The sequence below is a fragment of the Protopterus annectens genome, chromosome 10.part0 (genome assembly GCF_019279795.1).
Source record: "Protopterus annectens isolate FY-2018-M chromosome 10.part0, PAN1.0, whole genome shotgun sequence".
NCBI lineage: Eukaryota > Metazoa > Chordata > Ceratodontiformes > Protopteridae > Protopterus > Protopterus annectens.
Genome location: NC_056744.1, coordinates 1,758,223,489 through 1,758,248,306, shown reverse-complemented (window position 1 = coordinate 1,758,248,306; position 24,818 = coordinate 1,758,223,489). Strand labels below are relative to the sequence as shown.

Below are 24,818 nucleotides of genomic sequence, written 5' to 3'. Positions count from 1 at the left end.
ATTCCCTTGGGACCCTGTGAAATAGTTTCTGGGTCAGCCACATGGCTTTTGTATAGGAATTGGTGTGAATCAGGAACCCGGTAATACCTGTCAGGCTTGACTGGAGCTGGAGGTAGAGAATCTGGGTTAAGGCTGGCCTTTGAATACACATCATCTAGCATGTCCAAGACAGAAGGTATAGCCAGAGGCCTGTGCTGAGGGAGCAAGAGGAAATCCCTGAGCCTTTTCTTTGAGTCTGAATACTCTTGGCCTTCCCAGTGGAAGTGTTCCCTCAAAGTATGCAAGGTTTCCCCAAAAGAGTAATCCTCGGGGACAGAGGGAATGGACTCCTCTGCATCAGAATCTTCAAAAGGGGAGTATGAATGTTCCTGATCCTCAGAATGTTCTGAAGTAATGGAAGCCTGGTCCGAGGAAGGGTATTCTTCCTCCACTCTGGGCCTTTTGTCCGGGGGGGGGGGGGGTTGAGAACCCCTGAAAAGAGTAATCAAATCCTCAGCCATTTTGAGCATCTGTCGTTTAGGCATGGGGCCTTGAGAAGGGCCCTGTGGAGCTTGTCTTTTAGTATGCATGGCTGCTTTAGATATAGTGAAGGCCTTAATGGAAAAAGAAGAAGAAGGCCTGAAGACACCTTGAGAGGTGGCAGGCCTGTCTAAACTCGAGTTTCCCTGCCAAGAGTGGCTTCGGTATCTGTAGTCGGGGTGTGGGCCGAAGAGCCTGCGACCTCGGGCACAGAAGACACCGCTAATGAAGTGTCATCGGTAGTCATGGGCTGCGTAGGCGCCTTGCTGAGAACCGGAGCACCTGTAGTCGGCTTTAGCGTGGTGTCGGTAGAAGTCGCGGACCTTGTATGTCGGTCCTTATCTTTGCGTCTTTTACTCAAAACTGGAGTCAGAGAATCAGACGACATAACGTAATTAAACTTTTTGCCAAAATAGTGTTGGGCGAACTCCGCCCGACGCTTAATAGTGCATCTGTTGAATGTAGCACAAAAACGACAGGCCGAGACGTCGTGGTCTGGGCCTAAGCAAGGGATGCAGAGGGAATGGAAATCCTTATGCAGTATTTGCTTCCCACATGAAATGCAATTATTAACTTTGTCTGACATCGGTCTGAGGCAAGAAAAGTTTCCCCAACGGGGTACTTAGCTTTCAAGAAGTCTTCGGTTGCAAAATATTCGTAATCTCAGGAGCTGGCCGACCGGCACTTGCGAACTGCTTCGGGCACCGCGCGGCAAGAAAGACTGAAGAAAATGGCGTTGGCTGGTTCCTTTATACCCCTGTCGCACTGACGTCAGGGAAGAAGCGACGACATCCGACGCCGGACCTAGACTTTGGAATTCGGCCGACCGAGGACCCGCCTGACGGCAGGAAAACCCATCTGTTATGACTGCAGCTGTATGCACGATGAACATCTGTGTACACCCTTAAACTAATACTTTGTTGAAGCACCTTTTGATTTAATTGCAGCATTCAGTCTTCTTGGGAGGAGTCTTAACAGCATGGTACATCTTGACTTGGCAATATATGCCCACTCTTCCTTGCAAAAGTGCTCCAAATCTGTCAGATTGTGAGGGCATCTCTTGTGCACAGCCCTCTCTTCAGGTTACCCCACAGCTTTTCTACTGGATTTAGGTCTGGGCTCTGGCTGGGCCATTCCAAAACTTTAATTTTTTTCTAGTGAAGCCATTCTTTTGTTGATCTGGATGTATGCTTAGGGTCATTGTTGTGTTGAAAGGTGAAATTCCTCTTCATTTTCAGCTTTCTAGCAGACACCTGATGGTTTTGGGCCAAAAGTGGCTGGTATTTGGAACTGTTCATAATTCCCTCCACCTTGACTAAAGCCCCAGTTCCAGCTGAAGAAAAGCAACCCCAAAGCATGATACTGCCACCACCATGCTTCACTGGTGCAAAGTGTTGTTTTTGCGCCAAATGTACCTTTTGGAATTGTGGCCAAAAAGTTATCAGACCATAGCACATTTCCCCACATGCTTTTGGGAGACTTTATGTATTGTTTTGCAAATTTTAGCAGGGCCTGGATGTTTTTCTGTGTAAGAAAAGGCTTCCGCCTTGCAACCCTACCACATAGTTCAGCCACATGGTGAATATGGGCGATTGTTGTCACATGTAGTACACAACCAGTACTTGCCAAAAATTCCTGCAGCTCCTTCAGTGTTGCTGTAGGTCTCTTGGCAGCCTCCCTGACCAGTTTTTGTCTTGTCCTTTCATCAATTTTGGAGGGACGTCCAGTTCTTTGCAACGTCATTGTTGTCCCATATTTTCTCCACTTTTTGATGACCGTCTTCACTGTGTTCCATGGTATATCCAATGCTGTAGAAATCTTTTTGTACCCTTCTCCTGACTGATACCTTTCAACAATGAGATCCCTTTGATGCTTTGTAAGCTCTCTGCGAACCATGGCTTTTACTGCAGCAGGAGACTGAGTAAATGTCAGGAAAATCCTACTAGGACAGCTGAACTTTACCTGGGGTTAATCAGAGTCTCTTTAATTGATGGCAGGTGTGTACCCATGAAGACTGAATGCTGTAATTAAATCAAAAGGTGCTTCAACAAAGTATTAGTTTAAGGGTGTGCACACTTACGCAACCAGCTTATTGTACTTTTTTTATTTTTCCCCCATCAGATTTGTTTGTTTTTCTATTGAATTGTACAGGTTTATAGGTCACATTAAAGGTGTGAAAAGTTTTGAAACAATTTATTGTGGTCTCATTTTTATATACCACAAAAACCTGGCATTTTAACAGGGGTGTGTACACTTTTTATATCCAATGTAGATAGTAATCTAGCTTTTGAGCATCACATATCTACAGTAGTGAGGAAATCATTCTGTGTTGCGCAACTTATAAACAAAGGTATGGCATTTAAGTCCAAGGAAGTCATTGTTCCACTACATTTGGCATTCATCAGACCTATCACTGAGTACAATGCCCCCTTTGGTATGTACCTAACCAGGCATATCCAACAGTTGGAACATCGACAGAGGTTCTCACTAAAAGAATACAGGGCATAAGTAAAATGTCCTATGCAGACCACCTCAAGGCCCAATCCCTGTATTCTGTCTCCTACAGGCTTTTGAGGAGAGATATATGCCTGGCATACAGGACATTGTCAGACCCCACTCTGATGGACCTCCTGCATATCCACAAAACAAACAGCATCAGAATTACCCATTCTAAAGACTTAAACCTTGCCTGTTATATAAATATGACTTGCTGGAGAAACGGGTATGTATCCCAGAGACTACACAGTCTATGGAACAGGTTCCCCATTCATGGGAAGCAGAGTTCCTTCTTAACCCAATTCAAGTGCAACTTGGACAATTGGATGGGGAGCAGGAAATTCATCCCCAGTCTGGCACCTATGTCTCTAATGACCTGTAAATGGTTCATCTCCCAGGCCCCTGCTTGTAAATGTTTCATTTCCCAACCCCCTGCTTACACTTATCAAAGGTATCAGAACTTGTAAGAGATTTGGGATACATAGCTAGGCTTAAAAAGGCCCTTGAGGTCATTAGCCTAGTAAACACCAATGAATCTATTAAGTCACCCTCACAATTTGTCTATCTCCGATCTGCAAAGTACAGTTGTGCAATTAAACTTACCATGACATATGTTTTAATGATCACTGCTGCAGAAGCCTTGGCTATATCCTGGCAAGGATATAACAGCCAGCCAGCTTCAAAAGCTTCAGAGCATCTTCCACTCTCCCGAAGTTTTAGGCAGTATGAACTGTGCTGCCAAAAACCACAGGTTTGAGCACCAAACCTTTCAGAGCTTTCATGCTGACTGAGAAAGGGAGGCTGAGCCCAGAGAGAACATGACTGAGTAAAAATATATCCATATATACAAGCCTGGCATAATCAAAAAAACAAAAAATGGGATGGAGGGAGGGAGAGGCTACTGCAGTAGTGACCATCCAAACATCTACTGTTATGGTAAGTTTACTTACATAACTGTACTGTGTTCGTCATTTTGATCACTGTTGCAGTAGCCTTAGCTATGTGGGTAGATTACCCTAGCTTGGTATATTTGGGAAGGGGAAGAGGAAGGGTCCAGGATCACCTACAGAACAGTCCTAGCAAAGCCTAATCTATACTTAGAAAAGGAATCAAGTTTGTAAGTACTTTGTAAAACTATGTACAGAAGATCAAGTTGCTGCTTCTAGAATACTTCTAGAATCCAACCCTTTCCAAAAAGCCACAGATTAAGCAAATTGGCAACAGCTTGAGACAGCCATTTGGAAATAGTGTGTTTAGAAACAGGTTGTCCCTTCTTAACATTAACAAGAAATGAACAACTGATCCACAGATTTGAAAGATATTTGTTCTGTCAAGATCGTGTCTCAGTTGTTTGTGGACAATCAAAGTATGGAGTATCCTTCCTCCCTACTTTTAGGTTCAGGAAAGAAAACGGGGAGATGGATAGTTTGGATTAAAGTCGTCAGATAACACTTTAGGCATAAAAAATGGATTAGTTCTCAAAAAAACTGTCTCAAAGGAGAATAAGAGAGAGGTGACTTGACTTGCATATCAGATACCCTTCTTGCAGAGGTCACAGCAATCAATAAAACAATTTTCCATGTTAAGAACCTCAAGTCAACCAGACAAACTGGTTCAATTGGAGCAAGTGTTAGCTTCTCTAATACAAAATTAAGATTCCAAGGAGGAGCCACAAGTTTTCTGGGAGATCTCTTTTGCAAAATCCCTTTCACAAAACATTTTGACAAGAGAATGCCATAAAAGAGGAAGAGGATCCACAGTCAGACATGCTGAAATGGCCAATAAGTGAACCTTGATGCCAGAATGGAGTCACTATAATGATCTTGGGGAATTCCTTCTAAATCTTCAGAAGTATCCTGGACATCAAAAGAAATGGTGGAAAAGCATACAAGAGCACTCCTGACCAAGGAAATGAAAAGGCATTTTGTCTTTCAGGCCTTCTTACATGCAGTCCTGGAGCAGAATTTTCTAGATGATTATTCAGAAAGGAGGCAAACAGGTCTACTTGAGGAACTCCCCCACAGATAGATCAAATCTTGGAAGACCCTGATCTTATTTCCACTCATGAGGGTCTGCCTTTGTCTTGCTCAGCTTGTCTGTCTAACTCACTTCCTCCAAGACCCAAAATCCCGAGGTATTCCCTTCACAGTGACCAAACTCTCTGTGGAAAATATTAGAAATACATTTAGGTACAGATTTATTTTCCTGTAGAAGAAAAGCTCTTTGAACTGAGGTGTCTAGCAGACAACTCAGGAACACAATCCTAAGTAGAGTGTCAAAAAAAGACTTCTGAATGTTTTGAATGTTTTCTTACAATACCAGCTTGTGTAAAAGATCTTCACCCAAGAGACAGAGATTCTTGACACTGAAAAAAGACTCGGCAAAGATAAGCAATTCGTCTAAATATGGGAAAATGTTGATACCTGTAGCCTGCAAAGAGCTATAACTGGAGCTAGACACTTTGTGAACACTTTTGGTTCAGTGGATAGTCCAAAGGGTAACAGAACTGATAATATAACCCAGACACAAAAGTTTAAGAAAGCCTGAAGTTTGGCAGAATAGGGATGTGATAAGCATCTTTTAAATCTGGTGTTACCAGTAAACTTACATGAGGAAGAAGCAGTAACAGGGTTGTGAAGTGACAGCATTTTAAACTTGGGCAACATCTCAAATTGGTTTAGGAAAGAAAGATCCAGAACTGGTTGTCAAACATTTTCTTTCTTTGGCACCAAAATCATCCTTCAATAAACCTTTCCCAACCCGGAAGGGAGAATCTGGTTGTATCACTCCCTGAGACATGCGTTAAAGAACATAGGGGAAACAGATGAGTCTGATATGGTGGAAGATGAATTATTCCCTGGAAAGGAAGAATTTCCTGTCACTGCCATCTGTAACCTTACTGAATAATCTTGAGAGCCCATTCGCCTGAAACTATCTGATGCCAAAGAGAAAAGTGGAGATTCAGACTTTCTGGAAGGGAAAGGGGACTGCCATACAAGGACCCTTAAATAGTCATTCTGAGCTGTTGGACTGTCCTTGGTTTTGGGGAGAAAGGGATCCCTGTATTCTTTTTGGAACCCCCCCCTTCCCATTTCTTTTTAAATGTTTGTTCACCTGCATTTTGTGTAAACTATTTACTTTGGCTTCTTGCCAAAATTGGATTAGGAGTTAAGAGAATCCCTTAGAAAAGGAGAATTGAAAGATCCTAAGGGGATTCCATAGATCAACCCTCTCATCACACCTTCTGATACTGAAAGATCTTAAGGGGATTCCATGGATCAGCTTAACCCTCTCATCACACCTTCTGATACTGAAGGGGATTCCATGGATCAGCTTAACCCTCTCATCACACCTTCTGATACTGAAAGATCTTATGGGGATTCCATGGATCAGCTTAACCCTCTCATCACACCTTCTGATACTGAAAGATCCTAAGGGGATTCCATGGATCAGCTTAACTCTCTCATCACACCTTCTGATACTGAAAGATCTTAAGGGGATTCCATGGATCAGCTTAACCCTCTCATCACACCTTCTGATACTGAAAGATCTTAAGGGGATTCCATGGATCGGCTTAACCCTCTCATCACACCTTCTGATACTGAAAGATCCTAAGGGGATTCCATGGATCAGCTTAACCCTCTCATCACACCTTCTGATAACCTCTGTAGCAGAGGGACCAAAAACTAATCTCCATCCAGAGGAAAAAAATGAAAATCGTATTTTTTTCACATAATGTGGGGGTACCGAGAATGTAGCAAAGCAAACCTTCTTAAAACTACCAGTGGCCATATCCCTAGAAGACGTATCAACAGTCATACACAAATTTTAAACCATGAGCTGTGACCTGCAAAATGAAGAAATAAAACCATTTAAAGCACATTTTCCTCACAAGCAGAAACTCCAAAAAAAATTCCTCATACTTTCACATTTAGTCACAATAAACAAACGTGAACATGATTCAAAATTCTGAAAAATCAAAGCTGCACAAGCATTCACCCTGCCCCATACTTATCAATTATGTTCCCATCCTTGTCAAAAAGTGTAGGTTTGGAATTAGCTAAACGTTTTAACAGCAGTAGAATTAACTAAATAAAGCTGCTAGATCAGGTTTGGGATGAGTGTATAAAATTTTAAAAGAACGAAGAACTTTAATCTATCTGCCTTTTTAGGGACAGCAGTTTGAGAGTCAGGAAAACTGTAGGCAGTGGCACACACATCCCTCACAGCTGAAAGCACTGGAGGAATGAGAGAAGGTTCTGTAAATTCCGTCTGTAACAACTCATAGTATTTTCTGAGGGAAGGTAAAACCTCTGAAAATACTGGCACATTCTGGAAATAGTCTCAAAGAAAGAGAACCCTCCCCCCACACACAGGGAGATTTAGATGTTGTGCTCTCCTCTGGGTCTGGATCAGAAATCTGATGAGAAAACCCTGCATCTGTCCCTTCATCTTCCTATTCAGATTCACAGTCTTGAAACTCTTTAGGAATAGATGCATCCTTCTTTCTTTTATCAGAAACCAGCTTAGAAGAAAAGACAACAGTTATACCCTGAGCCAAATTTAGTAAACTACTTCTATGTCTAGGAAAATTTGAGGAAGAGCAGATACACATTTAGTTTTCTGTTATTTTTTGAGAGGACATATTGTGCCAACAGTATTGTTACTGGCAGTAGCAACAGCTTTCCCAAGGATGGTCACATTCTGAATAAGCAGGAAAGCCTTCCCTGTTCCCTTTCCCAGGACTGACAAGAGTCTCTACCCCTTAACCACTGGCAGGACCCAAATAGCCACAGAGGACGTGGTTAAGCCGTCCTCCATACTAGCTAGCAACAGGTGCTACACCAGAGATATCCAGGGTAGAAGAGGAGGGGTCTGAGAAATCAGCTTTGGCCACAGCAGAGTCACCCGCCTGCTGCGGTAGCAAAGGCTGTTTAATTTTTTCTTTTTGTAGCTGAAAGAGGGCCCAACCATCATACTGGTAGTTTGCTCCATGGTCAAGCTGAAAATGGTGCTTCTTTCCTGGGGAAATAAGGCAGCATAAGCTGGTAAAATTTTAAAACGATAACATTTTATTCTCAAAAACACAGTAAAAAGCACTTTAATATACTTTACTACCTCCAAAAAAGTAAAATAAACAGAATTTCTCCACAAAAAATGTTTTTGAGCTACTTTACACAACTTTCAAACTGACAGGAAAAAATATGTAAAGGTTTAAAAGTATAGTTAAGTCTTGTGATAGTCCATTAAATTACAAACTTCTAGATTAAAAGCAACTTTCCTAAGCAGGAAAGAACATTTAAACAATATATATGTATGGGTCTACAGCGACCCATCAAAATTACAGTTTACAGATACTGAAACATGTGACTTCACTTCAGCGAAAGTGCATTTAAACGAAAACGCACTTTCATGATCAGTACACCGAGTAGTGTTACAGATCACGGTACAGTGAGGATAAGGGAATATTCCCTTTTGCCCACTGTAGTGCAATCCTGGAGTTAGTATATACAAGTAGCAGGGTGTGGGGGTGCAGGGACTTGCCTCCTTGCATAAATGCATTTCTTTGTGTGTGTGTGCATTTTTTTTTTGTTATTGTTCAGTATACTGATTTTTGCAAAAGTGCGTTTTCGTTTAAACACACCTTAGCTAAAATGGGGTCGCTTATTTCAGTTTCGGTAAACTGTAATTTTGATGGGTCGACGTAGACCCATATCAAGAAGTTATGTTCTTACCATAACGTTCCATGTGAGTTGTTCATCTCGCCTTTGTTCTTACACGTAGGTACGGAGCTGATCCATCGGCTCCGAGTCGGCCACATTCCAAGCTCTAGATCTCGGAGAAGCTCGAGACACAGTCCCTATCCCATGATGTTCTGCTGCCAAACCCCAGATCTAGTTTGCTGAACCCAGCAAGAAATACAACTAAGCAACCCACTATAACAAAGTAACTATTTACAATTAGTTAAGAGATAACCTGGCTGACAAGAGGACACTAGCAAGATCAACCAGACCACCAGCAATACCCGTTCTTCCAGAACATGGAGGGGGAAGGTGGGAGGGAGTGTATGAACAAAGGCAAGATGAACAACTCACATGGAACATTGTGGTAAGAACATAACTTCTTTATGTGAAGTTGTTCAATCTCACAGTTTGTTCTTACACGTGGGTAGCGTCCCAAGCACCCTAATCCTGGACGGCTCACAGGAGTACATTCCTGAGAACGGTGGAACCAAAGGAAGCCCTGTCCCTGGAGGCCCTGTCCACTTTGTAATGAGTAATAAAGTATGAGGTTTGGACCAAGTAGCAGCTGCACAAATGGTGTCCAAAGGTAAACGAGCAATGTGAGCTAGGGATGTAGAAACAGCCCTGGTAGAATGAGCTTTCACTTCACATTCTAAAGGTTGATGGGATGAAGAATACGCAAACTTTATACAATCAGAAAGCCATTTGGGCAACGTAACTTTGGATACCGAAAGGCCCTTCTTACTGTCTGCATGGGAAACAAATAGTTGATCTGATTTTCTGATCAATTTTGTTTTGCCCAAATAAAATCTCAATTGTCTGTGAACATCAAGCTTATGCAACATGTATTCCAATTTACTGGCATGATGCCTGAAAAAAGTGGGAAGTTCAATGGACTGGTACAAGTTCGCTTCAGAACAGACTTTCGGGAGAAAGGATGGATTTGTTCTTAGAGACACTATGTTGGGGTGAAAGACCAAATATGGGGGCCTAATAGAGAGTGCTTGAAGTTCAGAAACTCTACGTGAAGAAGTAATGGCCACTAAGAAAATTGTCTTTCAAGAAAGGAACTTCAAAGGACAAGAAGATGCCAGCTCAAAAGGGGGAAGCATGAGTTGAGACAGCACCAAATTTAGATTCCAGGGTGTAATCGGATGTCTGATAGGGGGTCGAAGGTGATGAGTCCCTTTCAAAAAGGCTTTACACAATCTGTGGGACATAATGCTAGAAAGTACAGTTTTGTACCTACCATAAATGTAGATGTCCGATAGGCATGCATCTGCAGTCCTTACAAATGGGTTGTCCTGTCGTCAGGCAGCCCTTCGGTCGGCCGGATTCCAAAGTCTGGGTCTGGCCTCGGCTGGTGTCGCACTTCATCCGACGTCATAGCGGCAGTTCTTCGGGTATAAAGGCATCAGCCGATGCCATTTTCCTCAGTGTTTCTTGCCCCAGATGCCAGGTGCCCTCTAGGAAGGCTTAATTTGGATAAATGCAAATGGTTCCAAATAGTAGAGAGCAAACAAAATATAAGCATGTATGTACATATATACAAACAAATACACCATAATAGATTCCCCCAGCTAGCTACAAGATGGGCAAATACCCTAGGAGTACCACAGAGGGGAAAGGAGGGTGGGTAATCCTGACTGCAGATGCATGCCTATCGGACATCTACATTTATGGTAGGTACAAAACTGTACTATGTCCTTCAAGGATGCATCTGCAGTCCTTACAAATGGGTAGAATACCATAGCCAAACTGGGGAGGAGGAGAAATAAGATTATGGTGTAGTTAAGATCCCTTGCAAAACAGCAGTGGCAAAACCTGCTCAGGATCTGGAGTATAAAGGTAAATTATAATGCTTGGCAAATGTATGCACGGAGCTCCAAGTAGCAGCCTCTAAAATGTCTTTGGTAGCCACTCCTCGTAAAAAAGCTGTGGTAGTGGCTGTAGCCCTTGTAGAGTGAGGCCTGATGTTTTCTGGAGTTTTCTTCCCATGGTAGGAGTAACAAAATCTAATGCAATTTCCTATCCACTTAGAGATTGTCTGTTTTGAAATTGCTTTTCCTTCCATTCCTGTTGCATATGCTACCAGTAGCTGGTCAGTTTTTCTATTGCTCTTGGTCCTGTCCAGGTAGTAACGTAATTGTCTATGTACATCCAAGGTATGCAACAGTCTTTCTCCCCTGTTCTGTGGGTTGGGGAAGAATGTAGGTAGGTGGATAGCTTGATTTAAAGATACCCTGGAGACCACCTTTGGCATAAAAGTAGGATTAGTTCTCATGGACACTCTGTCTTGATGGAAGATCAGGAAGGGATGTACTGCCATTAATGCCTGTAGCTCAGATACCCTTCTTGCTGAAGTGATTGCAAGCAGGAAAGCAGTTTTCCATGATAAGTACTGTAAATCTGCTGTAGCTGCTGGCTCGAAAGGAGGGAGTGTCAACTTTTCCAGCACAAAGTTCAAGTCCCATGCTGGCAATGGTGGCTTCCTAGGTGGTTTTACATTTTTAATTCCTCTCAGAAACTGCCTGAGCAGAGGATGAGAGAAGACTGGAGGATCCAAGTTGTATTCTGCTGAAATAGCTGATGCATGAATCTTAATGGAAGAATAGGACAGGCCGTTGTGGAAGAGCTCTGCCAAGTATTCCAGGATGTTAGGTATGTTTGCAAGTGACACATTCTCTCCTTTTGCAGTACTCCAAATGAGGTATCTTTTCCATTTCGCTGAATAATTTTTTCTTGTTGAGGGTCTGCGAGCCTCCAAGAGAATGTCCTTAACCCTTTGAGATAAATCCGGGTTATCTGGTCTTATGCAATGTTCCAGGCAGCCAGCTGCAGTGTTTTCAGGTTTGGATGCAGGGTTTTGAAGTTGTTCTGTGTTAACAGCAAGGGAACCAGGGGCAGAGGCCATATTTGTTCCCGAGACATACTCCTCAGTAATGGGTACCAATGTTGCCTTGGCCAGTCTGGAGCTATCAGGATGATCCTTGGCCGGTTTTCTTTGATCTTCAATAGCACCTTGTGCATCAAAGGAAGAGGTGGGAATGCATATGCTGTCAGGTTTTTCCAACTGAAAGATAGGGAGTCCACTTTCCAAGCAAGTGGGTGGTACGTCCTTGTGCAGAATTTTTTCAGTTGGTGATTGTGTGGGGATGCAAATAAGTCTATTTGTGGTAGTCCCCATTTCCCTGTAATGGTTTTGAAGATGTCCGGATGCAGCATCCATTCGTGGGCATCCGTGGTAGTTCTGTTTAGGATGTCTGCTAGAGTATTTTCTTTTCCTGGCACAAAAATTGCTTGTAACTGAATGTTGAAGCTCAGTGCCACATTCCAGAGGTCCATTGCCATCCGGCATAGGGGGTATGAATGTGTGCCTCCTTGTTTGTTGATGTACCACATAACTGTGGTGTTGTCCGTCCTTATCAGCAGTTGACCCTGTCAAAGAAGTGGTCGGAATGCCTGAATTGCCAGTTTTACTGCCAGCATTTCCTTTTGATTTATGTGTAGGTGCAGCTGGTCTTGAGTCCATAAGCCTTGTATGCACTTGTCCAGCATGTGTGCCCCCCAACTGAGGTCTGAGGCATCTGTTGCGATGGTCTGGCTTGGTTGAGTGCTGTGGAAGGGCAGTCCCTTGTTTGATTGACAGGCCTGAGCCCACCATTGGAATTCTTGCTTCAGGCATGGAATTATTGGAATTTGGGTTTCTAGGCTGTGCTTGTGCTGAGACCATAAATTCCTTAGATACCACTGTAACTTTCTCATATGTAGTCTGGCATGTGGAATCAATATTATGCAGGATGCCATGTAGCCGAGCTTGCAGGACTTTTCTTGCTGTTAGCTGGTTCTGCTTTGTTAATGCCATGAAGTAGAGAGGGAGTTGCTCTTGTTTTTCTACTGTCAGGAATGCCATTTGTTTTGATGTGTCCAGATCTGCACCCTAGAAGGTTATCCTTTGGGATGGTATCAGCCTTGACTTTTTTATATTGACTGTGGATCCCAGGGCTTGCAGTAGATGAATGACCCTTTCCAAATCTTTTGTTAATTTGTTTTTGTTGTCCGCTTGTAACAGGCAGTCGTCCAGGTAAGGGTAAATTTGAATTCCCTGAAGCCTGCAATGAGCAATTACTGATGCCAGGCATTTCGTGAATACTCTGGGCGCAGTAGATAAGCCAAATGGCAATGCTGAGAATTGATAATGCTCTGATCCTGCAAGAAATCTGAGGTATCTTCTGCAATTTGGTCGTATGGGGACGTGCAGGTATGCCTCCTTGAGATCTAGAGTTACCAGCCAAGACTTCTTGCCCAGTATGGGAAGAAGTTGTTGTAGGGTCAGCATTTTGAATTTTGGAACAATGAGGTATGTGTTTAAAGCGGACAGGTCGAGAATAAGTCTCCATTGGTTTTCTTTTCTTGGTACCAGGAAGAGTCTGGAGTAAAATCCTTGTCCTTGTTCCATAGATGGTACCCTTTCTACAGCTCTCATCCTTAATAAGTGAGTTATTTGTTGTAGAGCTTCTGTCTTCTGATTTGGAGGTAGGTTTGGCATTCCTTTCTTCCTTGGCAGAGTATGGAAGTGAAACCTGTACCCTTGGTCTATTGTCTGTAAAATCCATTTGTCTCCTGTGATGTAATGCCAGTTTACTGAAAATAAGGCTAGCTTCCCGCCTAAGGGTGCCTCTAGTTGTTCCCTGGTAGGCGGTGCCAGAGCCAAGTCACTGTGATTGTCCTGTGGAAGTGGTGGTGGCTGGATCTGTGGCTGTACCTCGCTGGTTGTTAGCCTGCCACTGATGACCCCTGTAGGCACCTCTGGATTGACCCCTGCCTCTTGAGCGCCTATTCCTGCCTCTCGGAGCTCTGGAGGTGTCTGGAAAGGACCAATTCTTGGAAGGCCAGTTCCTGCTAAACCTTGGAGGCTGGACCTGCAAGAAATCCTTGACTGTCTGGACAGATTTTGCTTTCTCTTCCACCTTCTTCAGCACCTGCTGTGCAGGGGAGCCAAACAAATTGAGCTTATCCATGGGAGCATCCAGGAGTTTTGATTTTACATGGTCTGGTAAGGACTGCTCTTTTAACCATGCATGTCTTCTGATCACTGTGCCAGTCATGGCTGATCTAAAGGAGGCCTCCAGTGCATCATAGCCGCATTTTAAGGAATGATTACTGACCTGCTGAATGTTATGGATCATTTCCTGTACAGATTTTTTGTCTAATGGTTCATCCGAGGACAGTTTTTTAGTTAACTGGTCTAACATAAATTCCTGATACTGAATCATGTGGAATTGACAGTTCAAGGCCCTAGCTGAAAGAGTAGCAGAAGTGTAAACTTTTTTACCCCATCTCTCTAAGGACCTAGATTCCTTTTCAGAGGGGAGGGGGTTTTTGGTAGAGGTAACTGCTACAGCCTTGGGTCCCTGGGAGATAGTTTCGGGATCTGCAAAAGGGGCCTTATACAAATGATAATGTGTGTCCGGAACCCTGTAGTACCTATCGGGCTTAGCAGGGGCTGGAGGAAGAGAATCAGGAGCAGTACAAGCATCATTAAAAGCATCATCCACAACAGTAAGTACTGGAGGAATGGCTAAAGGCCTATGCTGTGGCAAATGCAAAAAGGTTCTAAGCCTTTTTCTAGAGTCTGAAAAATCCTGGCCTTGCCATTGAAATTGTTCCCTCATAGCATGCAAGGTTTCCCCAAAAGAAAATTCCTCAGGCGGAGAGGCAGAAGGGATGGACTCTTCTGCATCAGAGTCCTCATAAGGAGAAAAGGGGCCTCTGGAGGGTTTGAATTATCTGATTCATCAGAGGAGCCATCTGAAGAAACTGGCTCAGGGGGCTCTACTCTAATCCTCTTCTCTGGAGGTGGGTGAGAGGCCCTGTCTGGATGTGGTTGGGATCCCCGGATCAAAGAAATGAGATCCTCTGCTAGACTAAGCATTTGTGAACTAGAACTAGGCCTGTGAGAAGGGTCTTAGCAGGCACAGTTTTGGTAGTTTTTGCTGCTTTAGCCCTGGCAAAGGCCTTAATCGACATGGATGCAGGAGGCCTAGCAGCTCCACGTGCAGGGGTAGAAATATCCAAAGGGATAGTATCAGATAAATCCTGTGAACCTGTAAGAGCAGGTGGGATTTCAGTAGCAGTTTCAGCCAAGCTGGAAGAGGCCTCGGTAAGTGGCAAGCTTTCGGCCGAAGGAAGAACCGTGGACTCTGTTTCAGCCGAAACCGAGACACTCGCGGTAGGCTTAACCGCAGTTTCGGCCGAAACCGCGGACCGCGAGTGTCGGTCCTTTTCCTTGAGTTTTTTAGAAATTTGCGTAGTCGGAGCATCCGACGGCATAATGTAAGCAAAAGCGGAGCCGAAAAACTCTTCAGCAAATTCCAACCGACGTCTAAGCGTTCATCGGTTGAAAGAAGCACAGGCTAGACAAGCTGCTACGTCGTGGTCTGGACCTAAGCAAGGTAAGCAGTAAGAGTGGAAATCTTTATGAGGTATTTGTTTCCCACAAGTTAAACAGTTATTCACTTTTTCTGACATCGGCTGAGGCAAGAAAGAGTCCCCAACGGGGTACTTAGCTTTTTAGAAGTCTTCGGTACTTGTAGTAGTAATCTCTGGTTTTGACCGACCGGCACTTGCGAACAGCTTCTGCTTCGGGCGCCACGCGGCAAGAAAGACTGAGGAAAATGGCGTCGGCTGATGCCTTTATACCCGAAGAACTGCCGCTATGACGTCGGGTGAAGTGCGACACCAGCCGAGGCCAGACCCAGACTTTGGAATCCGGCCGACCGAAGGGCTGCCTGACGACAGGACAACCCATTTGTAAGGACTGCAGATGCATCCTTGAAGGACATCCTCCACATCCCACATGGAAGTTAGACATGGCAGCCAATTGAACCCTTATAGTAGCAGCTGCAACACCATCGTGGAAAAGTGAAGTAAAAAATTCCAGAATGCTATGAATAGGGACAATAAAGGGATCAATACCATGTTGAGAAGCCCAGTGACCAAATCGTTTCCATTTGCTGTTGTACAGTTTCCTGGTGGAGACTTTATGAGAGGAAACCAGAATATGCTGAACCACAGGAGACAAATCATGAGACCTGGCTAGGTTGGGAAGTGGAGCAGCCAAGCTGTCAGTTTGAGGGAGACAAGAGAGGGGTGAAGAACTCACAACAAATGAGTCAGAAGGTCTGGCACTGGGTCCAGAACCCAAGGTTCTTCCACTTGGTATTGTTGAAGGAAGGGGAACCATATGTACTGAGGCCAAAAAGGGGCTATCAGAATAACAGTTCTTCCCAGGCTTTTGGCTTTCTGTAAAAATTTGGGGATCAGCGGGGATGGAGGAAAGGCATATAGGAGACCCGAGGGCCAATCATATACGAGTACGTCCCTTGGGATGTCCCCCGGTGGAGGGTACAGGGCAAAGTAGCTTCTGCATTTGGCATTCATCGGGTATGTAAAAAGGTCGCAGCAAGGCTGGCCCCATTTGCAGAATATAATTTCCGCCACTCGTTCTTTGAGGGACCACTCATGAGGCAACAGAATGGCTCTGCTCAATTTGTCCGCTATCATGTTGGATGACCCCGGGATGTGCGTTGCTATCAGGAAGTGCCCGGTGGGATACAGCCCACTGCCAAATTCTCAGGGCCTCTCGGCATAAGGGGTAAGATCTGGTTCCCCCTTGCTTGTTGATGTAACAGACTACCAACATGTTGTCTGTCTGTACTGAAATCGTCTCGAGGTAGAGAGTTGCGAAAGGGTTGCAACGCTAGGAACACCGCTCTCAACTCCAAGACATTGATGTGCAAACTGGATTCCATCTCTGACCAAGTACCTTGGACAGTTCTTCCCTGACACAGCCCCCCCCCCCCACCCTATCAGGGAAGTATCCGTGGTCACTGTAGCTGTGGGGGGGAGGGGGGGGGAGTACAAACGGACGACCTACAGTAACTTGGTGGCTGTTCAACCACCAAAGGAGGTCCTTTTTGCAAGTATTTGTCAGCAGAATCTTGTGTGACATTAGAAGTTGTTGATAAGACCACTGTGTGAAGAGTAACCATTGGAGTATCCTCATGTGCATATGCACCAGAGGAACTGCTATGAAAGTCTCTGCCATGGTGCCTAACAGCTTTAGAACTTGGAATGCAGGGACTTTCTTTTCCATAAACAAAAAGGATACTTGGTTTCGTAAAGAGATTACTCATTGTTGAGGCAATCTGACCAGGGCGGTGGTGGTGTCTAGATCGGCTCCTATAAAGGAAATATGCTGCAACAGTGATAAAGCAGATTTTTCGAAATTTAAGGTTATGCCTAACTGGGAGCACAGGCTGATAGCGTCATCTCTGGCATGAATCAGTTGATGCCTGGTGGTGGTGCTGAGGAGCCAGTCATCAAGATATGGAAACACCCGGAATCCTAAACGTCTCAGGTGAGCCATGACCACTGCCATGCATTTGGTGAACACTCTGGGGGCTGTGGTGAGACCAAAGGGAAGAGCTCGGAATTGGTAGTGACCAGCCCCCAGCCAGAAACGCAAGTGATCTCTGGATGGCCTGGCCATTTTGATGTGGTAGTACGCATCCTTGCGATCTAGCGAGCACATCCAATCACCCGTTTCGAGAAAGGGAAGTATTTATTGAAGCGTGACCATCCGGAACTTTTCCTTTTTGACAAATATATTTAGTTTGCTGAGGTCTAAGATGGGCGTCCAGTCTCCTGTTTTCTTTGGAACTAAAAAGAACCTGGAGTAAGTTCCGGATCCTATCTGGTCCGCCGGGACTGGCTGGATGACTCTTTTTTTTTTCCAGCAGCCTTTGAATTTCTATGGCTGCTAGATTCCGCAGACTGGGTGGAACATCTGGGATTCTTTCACAAATGGAAGGGGATTTTGAAAAGGGAATGATGTAACCTCTGGTAATTATGTTTTTTACCCAGGAATCTGATGTAATTACTAGCCAGGCATCTGGGTATAAAGCTAAGCGACCCCCAACTGCCTCCAGAGCAGGACAGTCGGGCCTCCTCTCAGGAGCGCTGATAGGGCTGGTCAAGTTACTGCTCCCTGTCACCCTGGTTCTGCGGATCCCCTCTGCCACCTGGGCGGCGTCTACCATTATACCCCCCTCCTCTGCCCCTGGAGGGGGGTTCACCATGTGTGTTCTGGAAAGCTCCTTGGGACTTCCGGAACCACATTTTTCCACCTTTCTGCCCTTTGGGGTATGGTCTAGTGGTTGTGGAAAAATGGACTCCTAAGGCAGAGTCTTTCCTTCCTGCTCACACCTAGTGAGTGTCTCCTTGACTTTAGGCTCAAACAAGGAAGAGCCATCAAATGGGGTATTAACAAAGGAAGACTTGAAGGCTTCCACAAAGGAGCATAAGTGCATCCAGGATGGTCTCCGCAGAGCTATCGCTGAACCTGCTGCCCGGCTCGATCCCTTGGCTGCATAAGAAATGAGCTGAATGGACGAGTTTACAATGGAATTAAGGGTGTCAAGCTGTGCCGTCACTTTCTCGGAGACAGCATCATCTGTGTTGCCCTGTACAGTATCTCCAAGCTCTTTGAGGAGATCTTGTTGAAGACGGGTAAAGTGGGTTAAATAGTTAGCGAGCTCATTGCAAATGTCGCAGAACTAAAGATGCGTTTCCCATATCTGTCTATCGTCCTAGAATCTTTATTAGGAGGATGGACAGAAGAAGAGGTCTCCAACATCTCTTTCTTGGTGGCCACTGCCACCACCATGGCATCAACAGGGACTCCCTTCATAAGAAAGGACTTATCCTGCGGGGAGGTGATAAATTTGTTGGGCCTCTGAAAGTCCGGTTCCATGGAATCAGGAGACTCCCACGCCTTTCGAGCGATCAAATCCATTAATTCGTCGAAAGGCGGAGCAACCCAGGAGGTGGAAGGTTGAGACCCAAAGGCCTTCAGGAGCACCAACTGATCCTCAGTAGGGGTAAGGGACTGCCAGTCACCCCTCTGCTTAAGTATTTCTAGGATGTCTGCAAATGAGACATCCTCTGAGGGGGACCCTTCTGATTCCTCGAAGTCGGTGTCTGATGTCAAGGATACCGGAGGGGAATCCAAGTGCCTCCTCTTGCACAGTCTCTTCCTAGGGACTTCATCAGTGGGGGAGTCTGGTGAAGTCTCCATAGAGCAGGGGTCGCCCGATGGGGTTACCTGAGGCTCTGTGTCTCGACACCTGGTAGGAACCTGTAATGTAGAGACAGAACAGGGCCCTTTAGGGGAGGAAGAGGAAGGACCTGAAGAGGTAAAGGTCAAAGCAGACATGACCTTCCTCATGGCGTCGAAGGCAGTGGCGTCTCACTCCAAGGAGTCCGCTGGTTCCGAAGACGACGGCAGTCTCCTCAGGGCCGAGAACATGGGCTCCGAACCAGAGGACGGAGCCGAGCTCAACTGTGCCGAGGCCCCAAAAAGAAGAGTCTGTACCGAAGCCTCTGTTCGACTCTCTCCCCTGGAACCAGCGAGAGAGTGTTGGCTCCGGGACCCTTCGATCGGAACCGAAGATATCAAGGTTGACGAGGCCGAAGGCACCAGAATAAGCCTCGGCTCAGAGGGTTCCACAACTATCAGGTCCTCACCTTCCGGCTCCGAAGGCTCGAGTGGTCTCGGAGGAGGAGCAGAAATTGTGACTGGGGGGGGGGGGGAAGAGTGTCGGGTTTCGATGCCAGATGAGATGAAACCGAAAGCAATTTGGCCAAGGCTGGGGTTCTCCAAGAGTCTCTGCACCACACGGTCTACATCGACATCCGAGAGGGTCCTGGAAGAACGGGTCGAAGGAGCCGAAGAATCCACTGACCGAAGGATTGGAGACTTTAAAACCTCCGGTACCAGTTCCAACCTTGGGACTTGGCTCAGAGACAAAGGTTCGGGTGCTCGGCTCCGAGGGCTGAGAAGCCGGTGACCGAATCTTTCCCGAGGTGCTCAGAGCTGATGACTTGGGCTCCGATAACACCTTGGAAGACTTTGACCCCTTCAAAGATTTGGAGGTCTGTTCAGACTTATCTAAAGCCTCTAGGAAGTCTGATTTTAAGAGGCCTCTATCAATAAGCTCCCTACGCCTTTCCAGCATAACTCCGCCACTAAAAGAGTGCAGATGGAACAGTCCTCTTGCAGGTGTAAAGGTCCTAAACAATAAACGTATAACGTGTGGTGGTCGGTGATGGACATCATCTGTCCACAGCCACACTGCTTGAACACTGATCTCTGTTTTTCTGACATATGTAAAAAAATGAGAAAACAGCACAATTGCTAAAGGTTCAGATCCCAGAACTTTATAGATATTAAGAACACTAATAAATCGCACAAAACGTTCAGATGCCTCAACACTCACTAACTCTACTTTGCAGCTATTAAGAACACTAACAATCACACAAAACATTCAGATCCCTGAACACTCACTAACTCTATTTCACAAAAAAAAAACGCGTATTAGCAAAAACAGAATAACTGACAGAGCCCTGTCAAGAAATCCAACTAAAGAAACGGCCAAAGGCCTAGGAGCAACCGCTCCTAAGAAAAAACACAAAGCACACGCTAAGTATCTAAAAAAAAACACAAACAGGAAATATTTAGACTACTGCTATTATATATATCAAAAACTATCACAAGTATTGAAAATTTTCTGTCAAAAGACAAGAAAAAAAGGTACTGGCCCGAGCTTCTTGCGAAGAGCATGAGATCCACTGCAGCGGCAAACTAGATCTGGGGTTTGGCAGCAGAGCATCATGGGATAGGGACTGTGTCTCGAGCTTCTCAGAGATCTAGAGCTTAGAAAGCGGCCGACTCAGAGCCGATGGATTGGCTCCGTGCCCACGCGTAAGAACAAACGGCGAGATTGAACAACTTCATATATATATATATATATATATATATATATATATAGATATATATATATGTATGTGTGTGTGTGTGTGTCTCTGTGTGTGTATGTGTATGTATGTACACACACACACACATATATATATATATACATACATACATATTTTTTTATGTGGAACGTTTTTCCCCAAAGGAGACTTTTTTGTGGGAACAGCACAAGACAACTGTCGATCCTTGAAAGCCGGCAGATAACTGCTCTCATCAATAGCAGGACATTTCTGAAGGTCCTGGTGTTCAAAGCTGTGATTTTTGGAAGCTCAGCTCAAGCTGACAGTTTGGGTGCACTGAACGTGCCCTGAAGTTTTTGAAGCTGGCCAGCTGTTATATCCTTGTCTGGATATAACTCATGGCTAAGGCTACTGCAACACTGATCAATATGATGAACACACAATGTTACAGGACCAAGTTCACTAGATCAATGCAGAAAGAAGTTGAGACAGTACAGTCAAACAGGAAGGTAAGAAATTCCAAATTCATAACGGATGTAGTTCTGTTATGTTTTCCAGCAACAAACTGTACCATCAGGGCCCTGAATAATGACACATCCCCCATATAACATACAATGAGGGCCTTGCTACATACCATAACCACACCCTACCTCACCATCAGGGCCACACAACACAGCATACAATTAACCTACCACACACTTAAGGTCACTCCATTTTCAGAGCCCATAGTACATCACACTTACAACCTATGACACTATATGTGCATTCTAGCATAACACATCTCAGAAATTCCACATATCAGGGCCCTGCAGAATACCATAGCTAGCATACTTAGCTAACACACCTCCAAGCTCCACAGCCTTACACACTTTAGGCCCACAGCATACCATCAGGGCCCTGTAGGAGGACATAATCTCTAAAATAATATACATCCAGGGTTTGCAACACACTATGTCCACACCATTAGTGCCCCTCAGCACATCATGGCCATAACCTACAACCCCATCCAGGGTCCTGCAGTACACCATACAGCCTACCATACCATCAGGTGCCTACAGCACATCATTCACACAATCTGGCATACCATCAGAACAGACATCTCAAAGTTCACTGATGTAGTATGCTGAATGTCGTCACTACGTTTAATACTGTGCCGTACTGCCAGAACTCAGCTTCAGTCCCGAAGGCTGGCTCAACTGCAAGCCGTTAAATGTGCCAGTTCAAAAAACATGCTTTGTTGTGTATAATCACTGCCATCTCGCACCACACCTGCTGCACCCCACATCACACCTGCTGCTGCATCCCGCACTAAATCTGCTACTGCAACCCGCACCACATCTGCTGCTTCTGCTTGCCCATACTCTCACACCAAAAAAGACCACTTTACAATACAAAGGCTTTATATATATAATATAAGGATCATTCCTGTCACACTTAAGTCCTTCCCAGCACAACAGCGTCCTCCGATACAAAAGCAGCATTCTTTCCCAGCAACAATCTCCAGCTCCCTTCACCCACCGGTGAAAACTATACCATGCAGACTTCTGTGTAGTAAGCCCTGTAGTCCAGGGCAGGTGACTTCTGGGCAGTAAACCCTGGTGACTTCTGGGCAATAAGCTCTGTAGTCCGGGGCAGGTGACTTCTGGGCTGTAAGCCCTGTAGTCCAGGGCAGGTGACTTCTGGGCAGTAAAGCCCTGTAGTCCAGGGCAGGTGACTTCTGGGCAGTAAGCCCTGTAGTCCAGGGCAGGTGACTTCTGGGCAGTAAGCCCTGTAGTCCAGGGCAGGTGACTTCTGGGCAGTAAACCCTGGTGACTTCTGGGCAATAAGCTCTGTAGTCCGGGGCAGGTGACTTCTGGGCAGTAAGCCCTCTAAGTCCAAGGCAGGTTCCCATCAGTATTATTCTGGAACTCGGCAATAAAATGTTATTGCTGGACAGAATGTAAAACTAGCAGCAATTTATTCACAACCTTCTCCCTTACACAGTGTCAATATAAATGGCAAGTATCTAACTTGGCAATAACCAGACAGTGCGACAAGGAAACAGTGAAGAACACACAGGATGCGCAAACTCTTCATCTTGCTTCAACTGCTCTCCAGTATAAGGCATGATGGCTTTGTAAATGGCACCACTAATGAAAGTACACCACATACTTGGATAACATAAAAATGTCACAAAAACTTGAGGGCTTACCCGATTAAAAGCAGAACCACCACTATTGTAGTAACAAGGCTAGCAACATTCCAACAAACGCTAGTACAGTTCGCTCTCCTTCAGACCTGCCTATGCCATTGTGTTCTCCTTGTCTTCTACTGTCCATGGATAATGAAGGGTGTGAACAATCTTTCCCCTGACCTGCAACATAAACAAAAGCATTAAAAGGTGGGACCTCCAACAGAATATATGATTAATAAGCTTTATACACAGACACACAAATGATTAGGTTTGAACAAATGATCCTTACATACTGATGACTTCTGTATGGTACAAAGTTTGAAGTATCTACAACTCAAAGCAGTAAGGCAGTGCAGTGTGGAAAAAGCTTGCTTTCTCGGTTAGCAATTCTTCAAGGATATAATCACAAAGTTAGCTGGAAATAAAATCAAAAATGAGAACCATGCAATGTAGAGAGACAGTAGCTTACAACTCCCAGTAAACAGTGACAGCACAGAAGAAATGAAAGCATTCTTTCTCTTTAAGCCTTAACGTGAACACACTGAGCAGTTGTGCATATATATTGCTAGAGGATGTAAGCTCATTTGGCAAGGAACAGAATATATCAGGCAGAAGTGAGACAAGACAAAAAAATTAATGTGAGAAAGAAGTTATGTATGCACCATAACGTTCCATCTGAGTAGTTGTACTTCATGTGTCTTCAATCTGTGTGTTATGGATCCGTATCGGATCCGTCACAGACACATTTCCAGCATCTGATCCAAGCTCCTCCCCTAACCCATAATGCCCCCGGTCTCCTTCCTCCCTTCAGATCAAGTTTGCTGCCAAAAATCATCACATATTCCCGGCCTAAAAATACCTTGCCACAACTGGAAACCTGACAATCACGAGCCCAAGTATGACTAAGTACATTCCTGATGTAACCATCTCCATATCTGGTCAGTATCAGTGACAAGGTAGGGGGAAGGAGGAGGACAGTTGAAGACAAATGAAGTACAACTACTCAGATGGAACATTATGGTGAGTACATAACTTCTTTATCTGAAGTAGATTACTTCATTTGGTCTTCAAACTGTGGGACAGAGTCCCCAGCTACCAAACACCTGGGTGGCCCACATGGAAAGATATTCCGAAGCACAGCGGAGCCAAAGGATGCCCTGTCCCCGGACATAATATCCAATTTGTACTGTGAAATGAAGGTATGAGATGAGGACCAAGTAGCTGCAGAACAGATATCATCCAGTGAAACCCTGGACTAGAAGGCAGCTGAAGAAGCCATTGACCTTGGTCGAATGCACCTTTACCTGCCCCAGAGGGGAAATTCCCTTAGCAGGGTAGGCTTGAATGATACATTGTGAAATCCAATGAGCAACTGTTACTTTGGAAATTGGTTTACTTAACAAAAGTTTGGAATAAGAAACAACTGAGTTGATTTACAAAAGGTTTTCGTCCTGTGTAAGTAAAATCTCAATTGTCTATGCACATCCAGCAGATGTAATTTGTACTCCCCCTTGTTTTGAAAATTAGGGAAAAACACTGGAAGACTGACTGTCTGATTGATATTTGCTTCTGACGCTACTTTAGGAAGAAAGGATGGATTGGTATGCAAGGACACACTGTCTTTGTGAAAAATCATATAAGGAACCTTCATGGATAAGGCTTGAAGTTCCGATACCCTCTTGGCAGAAGTAATGGCAACCAAAATCGCAGTCTTCCAAGATAAAAATTGTAAAACTACAGAAGCTGCAAGTTCGAAAGGGGGGGGGGGGCGGGACTAAAGCCTGAAGTATCAAAGTAAGGTCCCACAGGGGCATAGGATCCCTCACCGGGGGTCTAAGAAGAAAGGTACCTTTAAGGAAGGTCTCACAGAGTTTAGAAGAAGCCAAGGATGACATGTTTTCCCCCACATGAAAGTTGGAAATAGCTGCCAACTGGACTTTGACTGTGGAGGAACTGGCACCCTGCTAAAAAAATTCCCACCAAAAACTCAAACTGCAGACACAGGGGCAGTAGAAGGGTCTAATGCACACTGCAAAGCCCATATGGAA

The 24,818-nt window shown here is 44.8% G+C and overlaps 1 protein-coding gene across 2 annotated transcripts in view; it reads right to left on the bottom strand.

Annotated features, from left to right (window-relative positions):
- LOC122813985 (leukocyte surface antigen CD47-like) overlaps positions 1 to 24,818 on the bottom strand; it is a 288,924-nt gene that overhangs the window by 5,497 nt on the left and 258,609 nt on the right. For both annotated transcript variants that reach the window (XM_044086555.1, XM_044086556.1), the window contains exon 3: positions 22,789 to 22,950. In XM_044086555.1, the coding sequence (XP_043942490.1) occupies positions 22,811 to 22,950 (140 nt within the window). In that variant the 3' untranslated portion in view covers positions 22,789 to 22,810. The remainder of the gene's footprint in view (positions 1 to 22,788; positions 22,951 to 24,818) is intronic.